The sequence below is a fragment of the Oenanthe melanoleuca genome, chromosome Z (genome assembly GCF_029582105.1).
Source record: "Oenanthe melanoleuca isolate GR-GAL-2019-014 chromosome Z, OMel1.0, whole genome shotgun sequence".
In the NCBI taxonomy this organism is placed as follows: domain Eukaryota; kingdom Metazoa; phylum Chordata; class Aves; order Passeriformes; family Muscicapidae; genus Oenanthe; species Oenanthe melanoleuca.
Window position 1 is genome coordinate 51,736,901 of NC_079362.1, and position 23,340 is coordinate 51,760,240.

Sequence of the window (23,340 nt, forward strand, 5' to 3'; positions counted from 1 at the left end):
TTGTTTCATATGGGAGTCCAGGTACTTCAAGCATCCTTTGCAATGTCTGCTTCTAAATGACACTGAGACACAGAAAAGTAGATTAAATTAGATGAGATCCAGTTATGGAATGTTCTTTAGTGAAATATTATTCACAATTAACATTCCATGAATTCTTATTTGGAATGCTGGTATACTCATCAAGTACAACATGTTATCATATATTTGTTCAGAAGATGTTACTGTATAGGTTAAGGACACTGAAAGATTTGAATGAATACAAATGTTCATGAAACTGAGTTCTTTTACATTCTTTTAATTTTGCTTGTTGATCCATAATTGCAGTTTCCAAGAAATAAATCTAATGCGTCTTTTTCTTCAAGTTAGTTAAAAATATAAGCTGAGCAGTAAAACATAACAAATAATTAAACAAGAAAGGGTAAGATGAAAAGGAAATTAAGTCTTCATGTGCTGCCACTAATTTCAGCAGCAGGTGTACTCTTGTTTTTAAAGGAAGACCCTTCAGTTTTCATATTTGATTATCATAAATCAAAAGGAGATTTCAGTTAGTTGGGGTTTTCTGTTAGTTTGGGGAGGACAGGGCTTAAGACATTTTAACTTGTTTATTTAGTTGTATTGAACTGTTTAATTCCTGAACACCTTTAGCCACAAGCTAAATCGAGTTGTTAAGTTATCATTCAGTTATCTGCAAGTGTTACTGTTGCCAATGATTGTTGCCACTCAGGGTCAGCAGCTCAGAAGAGCACCTTTGCTGCACATAGTGGGAGTTCTGCAGTGGAATTGTTTCCACCCTGTGCAGAAGAAAAGCTACTAAGTTCTGCCCAACAGTAGCTCTTGCAGTTCAGTGTCCACCAGTTTCGCAAATGCTGAGAAGCATCACAGAGACACAACTGATATTTTGGTTGCCAGAGTCTACCCAGGCTCACATCCTCAGGTCTCAGCTCTGGGGTCAAGGAACCAAAAATTCGTGGCAGGAGCATCAATATCCCCAGTTCTGGGGAGATATGTGTGTGTGTTGTTGGAAACAGTGGCAGAGTGAAATCTTGAGGTGAGGCAGAAGGTAAGGAGGTGTGTGCTGACACTAGGTTTGACATGGTTATTCTGGCCTAGGAAAAATAAATAAGGCCAGTTCCATATACACTGATTGCATTTTCCCAGGAAAATGGGAAGGGCAGTGCAAAAAGCTGAAATACTTTGGGGCATGAGGATATAGTTTGCAATACATTCTGTGTTCTTTTGACTTTTGCACAATCCAGTGTTATCCCCTTACCCCATTTGTCCTGAATAATGGAGAATTGACTCTGATTATCTTTTTCCAAGTGAACTTGAAGGAATACGTAATTGAGTGCTTCCTCTATGTTTTAGCTTTAATTTAATTTGCAAAATATTTTAAATAATAATTTTAACATCTATTTTTGCTTGAAATGTTTTGTTTTCTTGCGATGTTTTGTTTCATTTAAATGTAATAGACGATGATCTTTTCATTCGAAATCTTCCCACAATTGAAAAGCTTTGTGAAACACCACCAGGTATTGTACTCAAAGCACATTTATGTCTTAACTAATCATCCTAATAAACTACATCTAATAAAATTGTATTTATTTTGAAATAAGTTTCTCCAGATATTTCTGGTATCTGGCACATACAACTTGCTTGGCATCTCAACTATGTAATAAGTTATATATTGCTGAAATCACCAAGACTTATGTAACCACTTTTATATAATGTTATCTTCTTCTATCCACTTGCCTGCTCCGTAAACAAGCTGAAACTTGTCCTTGCTTCTTCAGTTTGTCATTGCTACTTTCTTTCAAGTAAAGTGAATATATTTTTACTTTGACAATTCTCTTTCACCAAACACAAGCAGGAATAATGTTTCTATATTTTCATATAATATAAATCTTAGAAGACAGACATAAAAAAGGTAGTATTTTTTTAAATAAATTTTATTTTCATGTCAGCTTTTTTAGCCAGTATTAAAACTCTCTGGATCTTTGTTCCTAAACTGAACTAAAACCATTTGATTAGCTTTATTCTTCTGCCCTTTTTATGACTAATGATCCAGTCTTTTGTTCTGCAGTCGTGGTCTGCACCTTGAAGGTATTTGCATGGTTATGTCACTAGCTCTTGTGTCAGCACAGCTTAGGGGCTGATAGTGGTTATCAGGCTGAGGCAGGTGGCAGAGCATTAAAGCCAGGTTTGCCATCACTGCCAAAGGTGATAGAGCTGGAGCCTTGATCTGGGCTGCAGGCTGAGATGAAGTGATGATCCTTCATGCAGTTCTGTTTCTTCCACCTGAAACGTCTCAGCAGACGCAGAAAACCCTGAAGCTGAATGCTGCTGCATTGAATTGTACTGTCATCAGCCAGGCAACAAAACTATGATTTTCAGCATCAGGATGAGCAGTTATGTTTGTTTCATATGATAGAATGACAGAATCATGAAAGTTGGGAAAAGATCAAGTCCAGCCATTGAATGATCACCATTTCTTGAATACCTCCTGGGATGGTGACTCCACCACCTCCTGGGCAGCCCATTCTAAGTGCAGAAATTCTTGCTGTGGTCCAGCCTGGAGCTCCCCTGGCACAGCGTGAGGCCATTTCCTTTTCCTGTTGTTGACTGCCTTGGAGAAGAGACTGTCTCCTACCTTGCTGCACCCTCCTTTTAGGCAGCTGTAGAGAGTGAGAAGATCCCCCTAATCACTCCTTTTCTCTAGGCAAAATGCCCTGAGGTCCTTCAGTTGTTTCTCATATGACTTGCTCTCCAGACCCTTCTGTTGTTCCATTTCACTTCTCTGTACATGCTCACCACCAAAATGTCTTCCTTGAATTGAGGGGCCCAAAACTGAACACAGGATTTGAGGTGTGGCCTCCCCAGTGCTGAGTACAGAGGGACAATCCCTGCCCTGCTCCTGCTGGCCACACCATTGCTTGAACAGGCCAGGATGCCATTGGCCTTCTTGGCCACCTGGGCACTGCTGGCTCATGTTCAGCTGCTGTCAGCAGCACCCCCAGGTCCTTTTCCTGTGGCAGCTTTGCAGCCACTCTGCCCCAGCCTGTGGCACTGCCTGGGGTTGTTGTGACCCAAGGGCAGGACCCAAGGAAGCACTGGCCCTTGTTGAATGTAGATTAATCTATTTATTTTTCATTTTATTGGTTTCTACGAGAATGAATAGAATTTTGAGTCAAAGGGTGATGAACAATGAAGCAGAGCAAAGAAAAGACAAGTGATCTCATTTGTAGTTCCCAAAATAGTTCTCAGAGAAATATATATACATATGTACTTGCTTTGGTGTTCCCTAAAAAAAGGCAAAAAAGGTGTTATTATTGCTAAAAAAATTTCACTTTTCAGTCAAGTAAACAGTATTTGTCTTTTACCAATAGGAACATAATGAATATGTTGGCGTTACTCTGCATAATTTTTGAAATATTGCTATAAAATGTACATAAGGCCATTAAGTAAAAGATTTTAAAATAATTGATACTCCTGTATACAAAGTAATCCTGTCTGCTCTACAGTTGTTTGTTGTTCCTTAGTAAATTGGCAGAAAAAGACATTAAAGCAGCTCAGCAACTGCAGACCCACATTCATTGAGGGTACACTTTGGTTTTAGTGAAGAATAATGCTGGAGTTCAGTATTTCACCAAACAGAATTTCTAGTTATTGATAACTCATTATTTTATTGCACATTTACCTCTTGAAATAATGATTTCTGGATTCCTAAGACTATTGAGAATCACAGCTTTTGTTGGTAGTTTTCAGGGAGAGAAAAATCCTTGGAATCCATCTATCCAGATGATCCATCTATTGCCTGAAAAAATAAAGAAAAACAGCCTACTGGATTTTTTTTATACTGAAAAAAAAAAAAAAAAGAATAAATCAGTGGTTTTTAGAATCATAATAATTAGTTCATTTAAGAATTTTTGGTTTCAACACTTTTGACTAGTTCATTTAGATCTAAGTGTTGCACAAATGTTTGCATGGTACTGAGAAGCATTCTGAGCATTTTACTACCTTATGTGAGAAATTGTAATGGGGAGAGGGATATGAGGTAGCAGAATTAGACCAGCTCATGTCTTTTGCTCTTTTTGTCACTACTTCTTTCACTTTTATCTAAATTTAAGGTCCAATATAAGATATTAGGTGCTCTGTGAAGAGCAAGGCACCAGCTTCCTTTTTGCTTCTGAAAGAGCTCAGAAAGGACAGCCACTTAGAGTAAATATGTTTAATTTGCTATGGGCAATATTATACAGAAGAACTATTTTGTCTCCGCCTTATGATATGAAAGAGAATTTTTTCAATTTGCTTATGAAAAGATAAAGATTGTACCTCCTTTCTGATACGTAATGCTATGTGATACAGACCATCTTCATTTCTTCATGGTATAAAAAAGATTAATAAGATGCTCTCTACTATGCTGCTGCACTAAAAAAGAAGAAACTTCCAATATTATCTTTTGTATTTCATACAGGTATAGGAAATTTGTGGAAAATGAAATCCCATGACAACCTGTTCCATCAACTGTATATGTGCATTTCAAAAAGCTTTAGCATGAGGTCTTAATTGATTTTTATAGCTCTATATTGGAATTACATTGTGTTAGCACAAGCAACAAGTGAAGACTTCCCCCCAACAATTTCTGCTTGGGAGTTGCAATGTTTGTTGGCTGAAAAAGTTAAAAGAATGTTCAACAATTCACTTTTGTGGGGTGACATTGATGAATTTGCATTTAAGTTCATTTTACTGTAAGTGAATTCTTTGTATTTCTGTAACCATTTTATCATGCATTTTTTTGTATAAAAAGCATACAGTAGGGATTTGGTTTTTTTTAAACATCATTCTAGTCATTTGCTTTGGGTCTGTTGACTTCAGCCTACCAGTAGCCATTTTAATGCAGTGTTCCTTTGTCCCGTGTATTTCCTTGTGTCTGTTTACATAATGTCATACCAATAGTCCTAACTATGTTCTTAGGCTGCTGAGCAGTATTTTGGTGGTACGATTGTCCTGTATTATGTTTATGTATTTCTACACACTTTACAAGTAATACCTCAGATGACACTGTGATGTTGGTGTAAACTCTTGTGAAAATTACAGATGTAGTCAACCATTCTGAAATCTACTAAGTTTTGAAAATTAAATTATAAACTGTATGTATTCTAGGTGTTTCACGTGGTCCCAGCCCTGTCAGCCTTGGAAACCAGGACACCTTGCCTGTTGCAGTGGCTCTTACTGAATCTGTTAACGCCTACTTTAAAGGAGCAGATCCTACAAAGTTAGTTAAATAGCGAATTGTGTTGAATGTATTGAGTTATAATAAGAAAAGACACTGGGTCTACTTTTCATACTGGGGGAGGGGAATGAGTATGCATTAGAAGGGAAATTCAAAGGGTTTTTTTTTCCCTGGGTATAAGTGACAACAGTGGCTTATTGCTCTGTAATGACCTGCATCCTGCTAGGAGTTCATGTATACCTGCTTTACAAACATGTTCAGTGAGACCACTGAGAATGGATTTTTATTGCCAGGTAGGTGATACATGTAATTTTGTGCAGCTGAAAGCACTTCATTCCCTGTCACATTCATTGCTATGCTACTTAGGCCTTACCTAAGCAGAGCTGTGCCATGTTTTCAAAGCTTGAAAAATCCAAGACTACTGTATACTTAAGCAGTTTGTTTTTGTTTTCTTATTTCATCTAATTTCCAAGCTGAAAGTGACAATACATAGTCACATTACCCTCATTTGAGACTGATTTTCTGGTTTTAATTCAATCCATAAGATTGTGAAATTGCAGGGGTTGCTTTAAAATTATTATTAGACCTAGGCAGTTAGTGAGTTGCAATGAAGCTAATTTTTTAAATTCTCTTCTAGATGTATTGTGAAGATTACTGGTGATATGACGATATCATTCCCAAGTGGGATTATTAAAGTCTTCACCAGCAACCCATCTCCTGCTGTGCTCTGCTTCAGAGTGAAAAACACAAGCAAACTAGAGCAGATTCTTCCAAATGCTCAACTTGTATACAGGTTTTGTATTTTTTTAAACATAATTGCAAGCTACATAATTTGTAAAGAATGAGTTGTTTTGTATGTAAATCAGAATTCTTTCTAGTCTGGTTGATTTAATTACATATAATTTAATTTTCTGAATTAGTCTTGTTCAGCTTAGTTCTCTCTCCACTGCCACTTTAAAAATCTCAGTGATTACTGGACTTAAAACTGAGTATAACAGCCATAAAAATAATTTGTAAGTGTGCCTGTATTTTCATAGGCATTTTATAAACATTTTATTCACACAGTAGTAATAATGGTAAAACTAAATGATGAAACAATAGGATTAAATGGCAAACAAGTAGTAGGAGATTCATGTACTCTTATTTCCCATCGACTAGTGTATTTTAAATCTGAATCACTACACAAATCAGATTCTTTACATAACTGTCTATCAGATGTGTAGCAGCATACTTGGAAGAATTTATAGGAAAAAAAGGTTGCTGATTGAGTAGGATAATTGTTGGAATTGCACTTGGAGATATTCTGAAAAAAAAACAAAGAAAAAAGCTAGAATTTTTTAGCAGAAATCCATTTCAGCTGAGCAGTTTGTATTTCATTTATTGGAGAAATTATTTGAACACTAAGCTAAATGGTTTTAAATGCTGTATTTTTAAATTCTGAAATAATAAACTATATGAACATATCCTTTTGTATTTAATTTCATTTTGTTAGTTCATACTTAATGCAATGAATAATTAATACAAAATTAAGTTTAATCACTGTTTGACATGACAGTTTATAACTGAAATGTTAGCAGAGCTGTGTCTAACAAAGTGAATTATACTGAAAAAGTGTATTGTGGAAAAAAAAGTTGAAATGTCTAGTATTCTTGAATGTGGTGTGATGTAATATTTCACCTCTAATTATTATCTTTCTTTGTAGTGATCAGTCACAAAGTGACTCCAGTACTAAGGACTTTTGGATGAACATGCAAGCTATAACAGTCTACCTCAAGAAATTATCAGAGCAGAATCCATCTGCATCCTATTACAATGTGGATGTTTTAAAGTATCAGGTAAACATTATTTATTTATCTATCTATTTATTTATTTATTTATTTATTTTTAATTATTATCCTTTTGTAATTTTTAAGGAATTGCAGAAGATATGATATATACCCAGAAATTAAATGAATTGTTCTTTGTCTGCCACCATGGAGGTGAACTGTCATCCCTCACCTAGACCAGTTCTGAGTATGTCTTTACTTACAAGGCGTAGACTCCACCCAGGCTTAGCACATTCCTGCTATGCTTTCATGTCAAACAGGGCTTGTTTCAGCTTGCTAGTACTTCAGCCCAATCCTGCAAGCAAGCTTCAAGCAGTTTTTCTTTATATTTGTTAGCAAAGTCAAATTCACCTTTAAGAGATTTGATGGGGACTCCTTGCACTTTGTACTCACACTGTCTTTGATTTTGCAATTGTGTAAGTTTTGGATGCTGTCACTGATAAATTTTAATGCATGGTTCTGGCTTGCAGTTGAAATAGAGTAAGTTTAGGTTAGATATTGAGAAAAAGACTCTTTACTCAGAAGGTGGTGAAGTCACTGGCACAAGTTGCCCAGAGAAGTTGTGTGTACCCCATCTATCCTTGGCAGTGTTCAAGGCCAGACTGGGTAGGGCTGTGAACAACCTGGTCTAGTGAAAGTTGTCTTTGCCCATGATGAGGGCAGGTTGGAACCATGTGATCTTTAAGGACTCTCCCAACCCAAACCATTCTGTGATTCTATCTGAGAATGTATGACATTCTGATTTATCGCTGTGTTATAGAACAGGAATAGTCAGAATGGATTTACTGAGTTTAAGTCATGCTTGACCAAGCTGACAAACTTCTGTGGTGATGTGACTGCCCCTGTGGATGAGGGCATAGCAGTAGATATTGTCTGCTCAGGCTTCAGGACACCTTTCAACACCACCTACCACAGAATCCACATAGAGAAGCTGGTGAAGAACTGGAGGCTGGATGAGCGGACATTGAGGTGAACTGACCCCCAGGGGACATATTTATTTTACAGTTTAATAGCTGCAGTAATGATCTGAATGATGGGACAGAGTGTACCCTTGGCAAGTTTGCTGATGATACGAAATAGGGATGGCTCTCCGGATAAAGCAGAGGGTCATTTTGCCCTCCTAAGGGGGCTCAACAGGCTGCAGAAATGGCCTGAGAGGAACCTCATGAAGTCCAAGAAGCATTCTTGGGGAGTCACCAGTTGGAAATGATCTTGGCAGAAAAGGACCTGAGAGTCCTGTGGGTTTGTTAGAATGTTGAACATGATCCAAACACTTGGTTGTGCTGCAAAGGCAACAGATGGTCTCCTGAGCTGCATTAGGCAAAGTATAGCTAGTAAGTGAAGGGAGGAGATCCTTCTCCTCAACACTGGTGACACCATACTTGTGGTTCTGGTTCAGTTCTGGGTTGTTCCTTGCAAATGAGACCGGATAGAGTTTGATAGAGTTCAGTGAAAAGCCATGAAGATGATGGTGGGACTGGAGTATCTGTCCCATGAATAAAGCCTGAGAGAGCTGAGACTCCTATGCCTGGAAAAGGGAAAGTTTAGGGAAATCTCATCAATATGTATAAATACCTGAGAGAGGGCACAGAAAGGACAAAGCCAAACTCTTTTCACTTGTGCCCAATGACAGAATCAGAGGCAAAGGATACATGCTGAATCACAAGAGATTTCCTCTGAACAGCCAGAACCACTCTTTTTCCTATGTCAGTGGCTGAGCAGTGGGCACAGGTTGCCTTGAGGGGTAGTGGAGTCTCCACTCTTGGTAATGTTCAGAAGCTGTCTGGAGCTTAGGCAGCCTGCTAGAGGTGGCTCTGTGTGAGATGGAGGGTTGGGCCAGCCAGTCTCGAGGTATCTGTCAACTTCAGCCATTCTGTGTATCAGTGAGATGATGTTCTGGCTGTTAATAAAAAGTCTTCATGAATATTCAGACAAACTCACCTCAAAGGGAGAACAGGGATTTTCTAGGCATGCCTTGAAGTGTCTGAACATCTCAGACAACTGTCTGCACAACAAAAAACCTGTAAAAGTTACTAGCTGTTCATACCTGTAGTTTTCACCTCTGCCTAGTGTAGTTTAAAATCCTGGCATACTGAACTTGAAAAAAGCATGTTAGGCTTACAGAATTCTTGAGAAAGATAGAAGAAAAAACCATTTGGTTTGCTGAAATGAGTACTGTGTATTCTTCTTGTAAAAATGAGGCTTTGGCACATGGAAGCCCAGACAGATAAAAAAGATTTTGTCAAAAACCTAACCAAAAATGGCAAGAGTGTACACCAGGACACAGGAGGTTCCTCAGATAGATTGAGAAGGTGGTTGAATGCATCAGCACAGTAGAATGAGCTCAGCTACAGAAGCAGTATTCAACCCTCCTGCAGCAAGAAAATAATGCTTTGAAGAGGTAAAAATCATTCTGCTGGCTGCCTGTCCCATAATGACAGGTGTTGTTCTCTGGTGCTGGCTGGTTGGGCGGCACAGCACACAACTGCTAAGAAGGAAGTCATTTTGCTGCAAGCATGCATCTTGCATAAGGCAGAACACAACAAAAACAAAGCCTGCAGAAAGTTGTAAAAGAGCAGGAAGGAGCCTCATAAGCGAAAAGGAATTTAAAACTTCTCTTTAATTATTTTAATTTAAAATTAACATAACCAGAATTCCTTTTGGCAGCAGTCTTCAAAATTCTGTGATTAACGACTCAGGGGTCAGTTGTTCTCTTGATATTTTGTCAGTGCTGAGACTTGTATTAATTACCATAATCCCCTAGTTCTGCCCAAAAGGTGGATATTTTAATTAAATTGTTTTCAATGATTTATTCTTTTACAGGTATCTTCAAATGGCATACAGTCTACTCCCTTGAACCTTGCAACTTACTGGAAATGTGATGCTAGCACTACTGATGTGAGAGTGGATTATAAATACAATCCAGAGTCTATGAATGTGCCTAGTACGCTGTCTAATGTCCAGGTTGTGGTACCAATAGATGGAGGAGTAATAAACATGCAGTCACTTCCACCTGCAAAATGGTAATATTCTTTTCAGGATTTTTTCAGATACATTTCAGTGTATTCTTTAGTGTCATATCCTGAAAAATTTCACGGAAAGAAATAGCAAAATGTGTAGTATCAGATGTCTAGATATTTTGTGGTCTAAAACAGATCATGTGCAGCCAAGTCACATAAACTAAGTCAGTGAGTACACATCCCAACTGTGTAATAACCCTTTATAAATTTTTCAATGTTTGCTATCTTTTGTCCAATAGAATAGACAATTTTAACACAGTAATTTGAAATGATTTAAAAATATTTTCTCTCTGTGTGTAACAATATATTTTTATAAGGGGATTATATAGAAAAAGTTGCAGAAAGGCAGTTTTAAAAAAGATGTCCTGATGTTCTAACTTAAAAATTAGCTTCTAATGGAAAATAGTTTTAAAACAAAGCTCTGTAACTGAGGAGCACTCCATAAACCAGTTAGCACTGTCTCTCAATTCAATACATGCAGATTATTAGACTAGCAGCTAGCTGCTCAGCCTGCATTTTCAGTGGCACTTCAAAGTGTGGCATAGATAGCAGGAAATTATGTTACAAGTTTGTGGAAACAAGTGGAGGGTAGTGGGACTGGGCAGAGCAGTACAAATCTGGAGCAAAAGGTGAGCAGAATTCAATCACTGTGCCTGTATAGCATGTTCATATTTGCCCAGCTGTAAAATAAATTCTGGACTGTTTATTCCCAAAATGGTCTTTTAACATGAAGAGGGAAAAGAACACCAAGTTGAAGAAGGTTAGGCTTTATTAACCTTATTTCTTATAGATCAGTTTACAAAGCAAGGTTTAAAAGAAAAATAAACACCATGCATTTATTGGGTAGATTCTGATGTTTCTGGAGGCAATACAGTTACAGATGTTTATTGAATAATATAGTAATAGAGTATAATTTTAAGTGGAAAACAAAACCCTTTCAGGACTGAATCCTTGTTGACTTGGAATTTCAAGGAAACTACTTTTAACCAAATCTCAAGCTTATTCTGAACAAGAATATGTTCAATATCCTATCTGAACAACACAGCTATACTGTGGTGAAGCAAATCTCCCTGCCCCGGCTTCTTCCAGAAACTCTCTGTAATGAAGCTGGAGCAAAAGCAGGAACACCCACCCAGAACATCCAGTTTTAGCTAGGAAGGCTTAGGGACAATTGCATTAGTAAATACACTAGGAAGCTTCCAAAACCCAGAATTTTGAGCCTGGAAAGCTGACCAAAGAAAAAGAAAACATTCAGTTATGTCCCAGGTATAGTATTTGTTCTACCTGTACACATACTACCTGTTCCATCTAATGGATTGGGTGGTGGGGTTTTTGTCTTTTTTTAGGAAAAAAAGTGCTTTATAACTTGACTTCCTGTGAGTAAATGTATGTTGCTTATGTGAGCATTTCAGTACTGCTACATCGATGCCAAGAGCAATTTCAAACCTATCAGTATTTCATGCTGCTCACAGCTTTTAGTTATTTACTTTCTTTTGATGCAACTGCTAGAAAGTCCTCCAGGAGTTAAAATAGCCTGTCAGCTTAGACACTCTTCATACCCTTTCCTGCCCCTTTACAGTGTCTGAAATTAGCCAGGATAGAGTGTCACTGATGCCAGTTAGTTTCACTAGAATAGAAATGGAATAAAATTCTTGCTCTCAGAACTCTCAATTAGGGGAGAACAATCAGTGTTGCTTCCCATTCTACCACCATCATAAAGCATCAAGGCATAGCTTCCAGACTGCTTCCAGAGTAACTTACCCTTTAAGACTGCAGAGGGGTTTGAATTTTGGAGCCTTAGGTGGGGACACAGTGTTGAATGTGTAAAAAATTATTGTGTAAAATATGTAAGACAGTGTGTTCATCTGAGCTCACTGCTCTGGAGTGATGCAGACACGCCCTTCTCTTTTCCCTCTTTTCCTCCTGTAGCTTTCCACAGACTTACCTTCAAGTGTGTAAATATTTTTATAGACTTCCATTTAGAGATGTGTGTAATATACCGGTGTAAATCAAGGGAAATAAATTTCTAAACCCAGTGCTTGTACATTCTCTTACAGGAATGCAGACCAGATGAAAGCATGCTGGAAAATATCTAGCATTTCAGAAAAGTCTGAGAATGGAGGCAAGTTGAACTCTTTTGTTTTCCTTTCTTGTACAGGAAATTTTTAACTGTAGACAGGTGATCATTTTAGCCTCTCTGCCCTCTAACTCCTTTTTACACATTTTCTCATGCTGCATCCTGTTTACTAGTTCACCTTCTCAATTAATTGCTACTGAAAGATTCCATTACGAGTGAGATGTCAAAATATAAATGTAATTATTAGCTATACAAGGGAAAATAATGAAGTACCTTGAAAACAGTTAGTAGTTCTGAAATAGTTTAGATGGGATAAGAAATTATTGTATTCATGCTATTTGGAAGTGAGCAGTTACTCAAATGAAAATAGATTTAACATTTGTGTCTTTCCACACATAGATAATTTTTCTTAAAACATTAGAAGGAGGTAAGTGGAGGAACTGGGGGTTAAAAAAAATCCAAAAGTCCTGAGATTAGATATATTATTCTTGGCCAAAATTTTGAGTCTTAATTTTGACCATAATGACTCCAGGAAAAAAATTTATCTATGCACATCCGTTCAACTGGTAATTCATACAATATTGCATAGGGTACCAATAGTTGTCCTCTGCCCAGTGCCTTTCTCTGAACTGTAGTTGATGTCAGGACCCCTGCAGTCTTTGGGGCTGCAATATTTTTCTGAAGTAGAACAGCAGCCAAAGCATCTCATCCTCAAAGCCACTGTGGAGAAATGAACTGCTATTGTAAAGGAAAGGCCTTTAGTCCTGTTAAGAATTTAGTGAAGGGGACTGTGAAATCACAGATTTGCCTGTAATTATGACTGGTTTCATATAGAAACCACAAGCATGAATAGAGAAGACAACTTCTATTCCTGCAAATTTGTGCTTATCATTCCAACAAAATCAGAGAGAATTTTATTGAACACAGGTGATTACTCTAGTTGGGTGTACTTTGTCGTTCACTAACCTCACAGTCCTTTGCTATTTGTCTTCCACTATATTGGATTAGCCCTCTTTTTCTCCTTTTTTTTTTTTTTTTTTTTTCTTTTCAAACTCTATGGCTTCTTTTAAAAGGAAAAATTATACTGAAACACAAATGCAGTCAGATGAAGAGGAACTGTATACCTGCAGAGCAGCACAGAGTTGGCTGCTAGTGATCCAGTTTGCATCTTATGCATTGACAGCAGATTTGCACATATCCCACTGCTTCTGCTGTATTCCTTCTCTCCTCACCATCTTTTCCTCCCTTTTTCTTTGAGTATAAACACATGTAGTTACTCACTTCAGGAGGAAGTAATACTGTACTGACCTTGCACTTACAGAAGCAAAGGGAGAAGTTGCACAAACCCTGTCAATGTCAGGAGAAGTGTCTTCAAATCTTTTTTCCTGGTGGACAGCATGATAAAATTTTGGGGGTTTTTTTATGGTCCAACATATTATGTGATCTGTCAGCTGGACAGAGATAAAGCTCAGAAAAAACTTTCAAAGTACTTGAATATATGAGTTTCCATATTTAGAGTAGAAAGAATTTCCAGTTTACAGAAATAAGGCAGACCTACTGAAATTAAATTGATCTTAAGCAAAATTTATCAAGAACAAGCCACTGTTTGAAACAATTTCTTTTAGTTCCTGCTTTTTCCTCAGTAACATTTAAGTTACTAACTTTCCTTGTAATTTAGCAGTTCTTATTGATAGGAATATCAAGTTGTTTTAAAGTAAAATTATTCCATTAATTTTAATTTAAATCTCATTTTCCCAGCACACTTCACAAGAACAAGAAAAGACCTGTTTTAAAACTAGAAAGTAGTAGCAATGTGGGGATTTTGAAAATGCCTTTCATTTTATACAGAGATGTACTAAAAGTAATTTTGAACTACTATTGCTTTTATAATAGTATCAAATTTATGCCACTTCACCACTGTCTCTGAAAAAAATCAACTGAAATTTGCAATAAGTATTTAATCAGATCTTATCTTTATTGGAAACACAGTGATTTCTTTACTCTGGGTACATTACTGTAGAACTGCATTTCTTCCAATGTTTTTTTTCATGTACTTTCATCCCTTCAGATCATGACAACTCTTAAATTTCTGGCGTTTCAAATCTGCTAGCGAAAGGCAAATAGTATCTCCTAACTATCAATCAGATACCATCTACCGCAAGGGAGATGGTAGTAAGTGTTTAGAGATCCCCAAGCATAAATTATAGGGACCAATCAGATAAGTAGTAAGTGATTATCCCATTTTGGATAATCTTGCAGAAATTAATAGTGTTTCTCTTTAAATCATTCACTAGTCATTGTCTTAAACAGACCATTGGAAAAAGACTCCTACCTCTTTTGAAAGTGTATGTAGGGCTGCCCCTGGGAATAGATCTCAAAGGTCGCTATCTTAGATTCACTTCTTACTACTAAAAATTTGGGGAGATGGTTTAGTTCTTGCTAAACAATCAGCTTCTCAGTTTTGTTGTTTTTATAGGTTCTGGATCCCTCAGGGCAAAATTTGAGCTTTCGGGGGGACCCAGTAAACCAGCAACACTTGCAGTGCAATTCATCAGTGAAGGAAGCACCCTTTCAGGAGCAGATGTGGAACTTGTAGGCACTGGCTATCGACTTTCCCTTCTTAAGAAGAGATTTGCCACTGGTAAGACATTGACATGCTTATATATTCAAATTAATGTTATATATTCTCTAGTGTTGAATTCTAAAATATGAAACTGTTGAATGAGTGATGTATAAATAGTTACTCTTTATTGAAACATTTCTGACTAGTCGGTTTGGTTTTCCATGGTTATTCAAACTGCTTCAAGGAAAATATTGACAAAATCTGGTTTATCTACTGACTGCAAAAAACTTATCTTCGTTTTTCAGGACGGTATATGGCAGACTGTTGATGTACCTGTGAAAGCTGCTGGATCAGGATTGCAAGAAACACACTCTGCCCTCTCTACTTTTCAAACACTATTTTAACATGCATTAATTTTTCCAAAATATTGACCTATTTTAAGGCTAAACTACAGAAAGTAAATGCACTTTTAAGAGTCATTTTGGAAACTTTTTATTACTTTACAATAGCACTGAAGTTAACTTCAACACTGTCTGTAAATGATCAACTGCAATACTTGGGAAAATTTGCTGAAAAAATTAGTAATTTTATATAGAGGAAGTCAAAATAGTAATCCACAGTTGTAATGGAAGTATGAAATTTTATGTTGTACTGTAAACCTAAATATGTAGGAGAGCTAGTAAGAAATATTTGAGCTTTTCGTAAGTAATACTCATTTTTCAGATTCTTTAATTGCCAGCTTTGAATTGACAGTTTATAAAGATAGCAGAGGCTGTCTCATGTAGTTCTTTCCATTCATACCATAAGACCAACTGAGTTAGAGATATATAAAAGTAACTTGATGCCCATATATCATATATTGTTAAAATGAAAGTTGTTTTACATAGAGGTTTTTTAAACTAAGTGCAATGTGTTACAAATTGCGAAACACAGCAGAGATTTACTTCTGCAGTTAGTAAATTTTTTTGGGCCTTGTGATTGTTTGAGTTAATGCAGTAGATTTAATTTATTTTTATATTAATTGCGTAACATTTGTGCCTTTCAAAAAAAGCCTGTGCCTATTCAATTTGATATTCACGTGCCTCACTTACTTTTTCAAAGTTTGGCTCTTCATCAAGAAAGCACAGCGTTTGTATTACACACACAATTTTATAAAAATTCTTTTTACTGCAATTTATTTAGAAGGCAGGTTTGCAAAAACTGTAGATTGTTTTAAAACAAATTTAAAACACTGAATTACTTCCTCGAGGAATAATTGCAATTAAATGTGGCTTTAGAAAAGGGAGCTGCATCATGCAGGACTCGGAAACTTTTTAATTAAGTAATTTTAATGTCACCAAAGAGGAGAATCTGAAAAATCAGTGAAGATAGGTAAAACAAACTTCTAAAAGCAAATAGCGTTACTCTTTGCTTTGGCTATAAGTCTTCAGACTTTGAGTGGTTTTGGGGATGTTTGATGTGAATGTACACATAGTACTTCAGGAGGCATTTTAAAAGTATATTTTATGGCTGCAGGATGAGAAATCCTGTTGTGCATTCATTTTTTTTTATAACTAGCAATTTTAATATTTGTATTGTAATCTAATATGCTTGCTACAGCCTAAGAACAGGGATATGACACATCAGTAACAATTTTTTAAAGTAAGTCACTAATTTAGAAAATTTTCTATGTATTTGTATTATGAAGTTGTTTTTTTGTAATGCTGAAATCATAAGCATTGGGGCAAAATAATTAAATAACCTGCATGTGGCAATTTCAAATGAACATTTAGCATACCAGTATCTATTTCAAATTCTCTATTGAAACAATAAAACATGCTTGAGTTAATTCATGCAAAGCCAGTAATGAATTGGACTGCTGAAGCTTTACAAGAAATTATGCCTTTGTAGAAGCTGCATAAATTGTTGTGTACACTAGACACTTTTGCCGGTGAGAGTTTCATTGTTAGTACTAAGAACATAGTGTACTCTAGATTTGATTGGAAGAGTATATTTGGCTCCTATATTTTGCTAATCTTATTGATGATAAAATATCAACTCATAAAATGGTAGTCTTTTTGTTGGAATTTCAATTGTAACCTGCTTTACAATCAAACTGATTAACACAACAATATTTTATTAATGAAAACCCAAACCTATTATTGCTATTTTTTATCAAGTATTACATTAATTTTTAAGTTAAATGAAGTAGTTAATGTTTTAGCACTTTTAAACTAGCTTTCATTCAGGTGTTTTTCATAAATTTGCATTGGGTGCAGGTTACAATTTCGAAGCCATACAAGTTTATATAGACATTTTGTAAAGAAATTCAAAAACAATGTAAAAAGTACGTGTAGCTATCTGATTTTAAATAAAAAAGGACGTAGCAAGCTGGTTCTTGCTTGTGTATACAGCAATATCCCTTGTAGCTGCCTCCTAAGGAAATTAATTTGTAAACACAACTCTAAAGGATCTGAATTTTTATGAATTGTTACTACGTTAGACTGTAAATTAGAGCATACAAGTTTATCTTTCAAAAATTGTAAATACTCTGAATTTTCATAAAATGTAAATTTTAAAAATTTGCACCCATAATAAACATGTAATATATAATTTAAATATTGATTTATATTGCCTGTACTTTTGCAGTTAAGTTCCACAGATCTTCTAAGCAACAAGGTAATAGAGCAAAACCATGCCCATATTGAACATTTGAAATTATTGATTTTTAAGCGGTAAAGGGTAGAGATCATTATGAACTCTTTTGTGTAATTGGAATCATCACAGAGAAGGTGGATGGACAGATGACTTCTCCAAAACATTTCACCTTTACTAAACTGGAATGTCTGAGATGTCTCTAGTGCCCTATGCCTTTCCTAAATAATAAGTTAGATTAGGCAAAACTGTGGATATATTTATGAAAAAAATTTTAACTTGGGACATAGTCTGTTAATAGTGCTATTAAATGCTCTACATTATGTCGTCATTAATAAGCCTATATCTTCTTGTGTGTGCAGAAGAATTAGAGACAAGATTAAAGTAATTCTTTCTGATTTCTAATGTTCCATCAGTCAAAAAGGGTAGACAATTTAGTACTTCTTCAGTCTGTATGCTTTAGTCCTTCTAAGCTTTGAGCACAGAACAGAAGTTGAAACTGAACAAATGTTTTTGTATCTGTCTGTATTCTACTAAATCCAAGGTCTTTAGAGGCTTAGTAAGTAATGATTTATTAAATTCACTTTCTCAGCTGGTTGGCTATCACTGCAGTAGAGGTACCATTCTTGTCATGCAGGAAAGCAATGGTCCAAGGGCTTGACTCTTATCTTCTGCTGGCAGGCAGGAACAAAGAACACAAGTACTTAGTGGTCAGACTGAATGGTCCATCTAACACAGTAGTCTGGTCTTCAATACTGGCCAAACAACAGGCTAGAGCCTTGAAGAGCTAATGTGTCATTTGCTTACTGTTCCCTCAGCACTTCATTTATTGGTTAGGGATGTAAAAAGGCGCTACTCAGTTCTTATAGTAATCATTGAACTTAAAGTGTAACAGATCTGACAGAGGCTGCTCTGGCACATCTGTTAACACTTGACTGTACCCACATACTGCTCACAACTGCTGCAAACCGGATCACTACTGTCCAAGCAGGTTTGTGATTATCTAAGTACATGATCAGCTAGCTTTTCAGGGAAACCTATCTCTACCACTGCCAAATAAAATTTATGTAGGGTATTTGAAGGAGCTAAGGTATTTGATTATGAACTGGAACAGCATGCAAATTACAACTGTGGTGAATTTTGCTATCCAACTAAAAAGCAAGGTCTTGCATCATGGCAAAAAGGATTGCATTTCAAGTCTTGTATGTTTGCAAAGCTTAAGATACACAGATGTTAAGATGCCTATCTTTAGTTTTGCAATTGCTAGATAATTAGTTTCCATTTCAGTTGTTTTAAAAGGGAAATTATACTTAAGAGCATGCAAGAAAAAAAGTCAGGAATTCCTCCAAGCATAGCATAAGCTAAAAACAGTTCAAAGTACTACAGCATCAGATAACATATCTAATATTGAGATACCCTTGATTGGACTACAAAGTCTCTCAACTGAAAACATAATTTTTATCTTTAATGTTGTTACACCAGTAAGTATTCCTCCTCAGCTTACTTTGACCTCCATGTTTACTGACATGTTGATTTTTGGATTCTCCCTTAGTTCATTCAATAGCCAATATAAGACATAGAGTCTTAAAAGAATAAGATCATCTTAAAACATGAGAGGCCCCTTCTGGATTACTTATTGAACACTTTAATACTCTAATTCTGATTTTCTGTAACTGCTTTTTTTCAATTCCTTTGGAATTTTAATTACTGAAACCTAAAATATTTTTGTTTGCAATTATCCCAGCTGAATTTATTTTTAAAGATATTTTTCTGTAACTTAGTTATTATTACTCAGGAGGTTTTAAAAAAATTTAATAATCATAAGCCATAAATCATGCCAATTTTCTTACTCTGATTATTCAACTTTTTTTTTTTCATAATGTCCCAACCTGTCTTCTTGAAGTTTTCTGTTCTTAAATCATGTTTTCTGCTCCAGAAAGTTAGCAGTAATGTGTTCAGCAATGACTCAAATCTTTCTCCATCCTGGTTAAAGAAGCAGCCCATTTTTATAATAATTGCTGATTCTGCCTTCCAGATGTCCCCTTCTGCTTTGCTATTTGATATGCTCCTTATATAATATCCACAGCCTTCCCTTCTGTTTCCCACTCTTGTCATTGGTAGGTTACATGAGTAGTCATCACTAATACAGAAATGTTAAGGCTGCCCCAATGTTAGTACCGATGACATTGTGTCCAGGTAAGATGCACCAATGCAACTTGGGATGGAAGAAAACCAAAACCCCGACAGTGTAAGGTCAAAAACCATTGTTCATCTTCCACCTGTGTTGAACACCCTTTCTCTGGCACCTTACAGGACCATGGATTTAGACAGAGAATCAAAGACAAAGAACAGACAGAATTTTCAGTCCTAAGCACCTGACCTCATTCTTCAATGCAAGTTTCTCCTTCACCAATGAGAATCCTTTGGCCAGTGTGCATGAGTCCCTTCTCACTTCTGAGCAGTTCCTAGATTGACAGCATACTCTAAGTCCTCCGGTGTGTGAGTAAAGGGGTGTTGTAGTCTGTGATCTGCCATCTCTGCAGCTGACATCCCCCTAAACACTTACCACTCTATTCCCATGGGTGGGCCAAGTGCTGACACACCTTTTCCCTGCTGAAATCACAGTTCTATGCACTGACTCACTTGATTAGAAACAGTAGACTGGATGTCTGCTCTAGTAAGATTACAGAATAAATTTAATTTTATTTCAGGACTCAAATGCAGAAGAGTAGTAGTTAATACATTTCTCAATGTAAAAACTCCATCCTGTACATCTAGCACAAGAAACTTGGCTCTCAGAGAACCACTGTTAGTCTGGCATAATTTCTTTAAAGAGTATAGAGATAGTATAGAGCAAACATTACACTCATGGCAGAAAGAATAAGGAAATTACAGGGGAAAAATGAATGTGGGCACAAGTGCTCCCCACAGATTAAGGGGAAGAATATGTATTTGCCACAACTTTCCCATAGAGGAGTTGAATATGTAAAAAAAAATTCAGGATGATGGGCCATTAGAGCTACTTTCTTGGCATTTTACAAGATACTTGAGAAAACCATCGAACTTCTCAAAATAGAAGTTGTATCTTTAATATGATGTGATAACATGGAGGGTGTCTTCTCTGTCCACCTAGCTATGAGTTGGAACTTGTGACTACTGCACTCACCTAAGTATCAGCGTTTGCTTACATGAAACAGTAAGTTTCCCAGTGAGATAAATATGGAACCTGTACCCCCATTTTTCTCAGCTCTGACCTTTTCAGATTGCTTAAGGTGGCAGTGCTTTTGTCAGCAGCTCCTCCCTCCCACAAAAACATGCATTAGAATTCAAGAGGGTTTTGGCAAACAGCATTTTCTAGTCACTCCTTCAAGTGATTCTCCAGCTCAAAACAGTCCTACAGTAACATGGTTATGATAAAGAAGCGTGAAACCATAATCTCTGTTGCAGGAAGGAGTTCATCCCATCCATAGGCAGCAGCAGTGCAGTCTCTGGCATTCCATGCTACTGACAGGAAAAAACCAGTTGTAAAAGAAGTTTTCAACAAAGTGTTACACTATTCTTGAAGTGGTAACTGTTACCTCAGCATCAGTTTATAAGAAAAAAATGTTCTGAGTTGTACCTGTTAAGAATCCTTCTGGGACCAGGAACATAGACTCAACTATACCTTCTATCTAGGACATCAGTAAAGGTGTTTGTACCAAAACACAGCAGGAGCGGTAGTATCCAGAAGATAGGTTCACTATTTCAGCTACTGACAACAGTCTACTCTTGCCATTATTCCAGTGTGTGGAGCAAAAATACCTTGTGTAAATGGCAAGCAGCACCAGTGTCCTGCTATGTCCTCTTCACAGAAGCTGTAAAGCATTCACAGCATATGGTGCCATACACAACAGAATCTGAACAGAAGTCAGATTTCTGCATCAAAAAAAAGCTAAGTGGTAACTTGCAATCTCCTCTACTTCATTCAGTGATCTTTTCAGCTGATTGTTGGGTTTTTTTCCTGGAATTGTAAAAGGAACAATATCTTACTCATCTGTTCAGTCAAAGATTTGTTATACAGTTTAAGTCTTTTCTGGACAATTGCCTTTAGTTAAAGGATCTTCTATTCTCTTCAGCATTTAAAAGTGTTCCATACTTTTTCTGTATCTCCATTAAATTTAGGAAGCCCTCCTTTGTGTCTCTCTTAGCAAGGTAGTGTTTTAATGGTTTTGCTGCTACTATCTACATTTATAGATGCGTGAATTCTATGTTTACAACATATAGGCAATCACATCTAACCAGATGTTTGCAAGTAATGATTCAAATGAGTATTAGAAACTATATACGTATCTGCTTGTAATTCAACTTACCAACCAAACATACGTCAAAACCAGAAAACAAGAAAATTCTGTTCTAAGTTAAGCCAACTGAACCAGCTTGCAGGAGGATCTGGCAAATAGGGATTTCTGACCTAGGGGTAAAGATGGGATAGGGAATGAGACCTCTCAATTTAGACAACACATCACCAGCCCAGGCCACCTGTTCATTAAATCACAGAGACGGGAACTAAAAGCCAGCTCCAATGATATAAGGGAAGGCTTTTCTTAATAGTGGCTTTAAATCCTGAAATTATAAACTCTACAAGATTGATAAGAAAAGTAAATTAAACACAGGGTAGGAAAGTCCATGGAGATCATTTGACTGAAGGTGATAAATAGGTGTTTGCTCCAAGAAACAACAAAAATATTTAATTTCCACTGTATTATGAGATCCATACTAGCTGAAATGCCAGGACTGGTAAAAACAAAAAGAGTGAGAAAGAAAAGTATTCAGTAAATATTTTGCCACGTCTCTTAAAGGTTATCTAGATCATGTAGTTACGTGGTGAAAATACTTTGCAATCAAAGAGTACATAAAGAGAGATATTAATACATCATCTACTAAAGCTAAATATTTTTAAACCAGCATATCAGATAAAAAACATCCAAGAATTTAGGAAGTTGAATAAGTCGTACTATGGATCATTAATTTTTATTTCAATGATTCTCAAATACTGGAAAATATTAGAAGATTAAAAGAAAGATAACACCATTACAGAAAAAAATATGAAAAAAAAAAAAAAAAAAAAAAAGGTGTCGATCCAAATAACTCTAATATAAAACTTGGTGAGAAAATTAAAAAAACATTTAAGATAATTAGTGTCAATCATGGGTGTACCAAATAAAGGTCTTAAACTAATTTAGGATTAGGTTGAAAATCTGGATCATAAGAATAATAGGGTCAAATGAAAAAAGGATTTATGTAAGATGCTTGATTTAGAAGTACACAACATTGGGTTTATAACTAGAGCAATGCAAGAACAATTTAAAAATTAGTCTTAAGATGTAACTGAAGAGGGATTCAACTTTAAACACCATTCTGGTGGACTCCTGCAGACTTCATAATATCTAATATTTTTCCAATTATTGATGTTAAAAAACCTGAAGCTTTGCAGATGATGAAAGGTTGGAGGACAAAAAAATAAGCTAAGTCTCAAGTACAGTTTTTAACCACTTCACTATCATCCAAAATGGCAGGAGGATGCCATAGTATCGAATAAGGATGGACAAAATAACATCCCTTTGGGATAACCAAGGACTTTCCTGAACTATTCTTAAAAAGTAATCCAGCACTAGATCTTGTGAAAAGTCTGCAGATCTTCATGGGATCACAGAAGATCTGAGGTGAGAGGAAACTCTGATCATCATCTAGCCAGTTCCCAAGCTCAAAGCAGGGACAAACACCTGAACTTTTACCAAACTTCCTGCAATCTCCACCCATGTTTTCCTACATCCATGACAGATTATATGAGACCCTTAAAGACAATTAAGATGTCTGATATTATTCAGGTACTTATTATGGACCAAATCAAATATTCTTATCCCTTCAATAAGAGCTCTACCACAAAGCTGAATTCTATACACTATAATACAGTCACGTACTGCACAGAGAAGACACAAACCTTGGTGGAG

General features: G+C 36.3%; 1 protein-coding gene across 3 annotated transcripts in view; it reads left to right on the forward strand.

Moving 5' to 3' along the window:
* FCHO2 (FCH and mu domain containing endocytic adaptor 2) overlaps positions 1-17,314 on the forward strand; it is an 82,019-nt gene extending 64,705 nt beyond the window's left edge. For all 3 annotated transcript variants that reach the window (XM_056514474.1, XM_056514475.1, XM_056514477.1), the window contains 7 exons: positions 5,161-5,272; positions 5,868-6,023; positions 6,933-7,065; positions 9,880-10,079; positions 12,134-12,198; positions 14,630-14,794; positions 15,022-17,314. In XM_056514474.1, the coding sequence (XP_056370449.1) occupies positions 5,161-5,272; positions 5,868-6,023; positions 6,933-7,065; positions 9,880-10,079; positions 12,134-12,198; positions 14,630-14,794; positions 15,022-15,044 (854 nt within the window). In that variant the 3' untranslated portion in view covers positions 15,045-17,314. The remainder of the gene's footprint in view (positions 1-5,160; positions 5,273-5,867; positions 6,024-6,932; positions 7,066-9,879; positions 10,080-12,133; positions 12,199-14,629; positions 14,795-15,021) is intronic.
* The last annotated feature ends 6,026 nt before the right edge of the window (positions 17,315-23,340 follow it).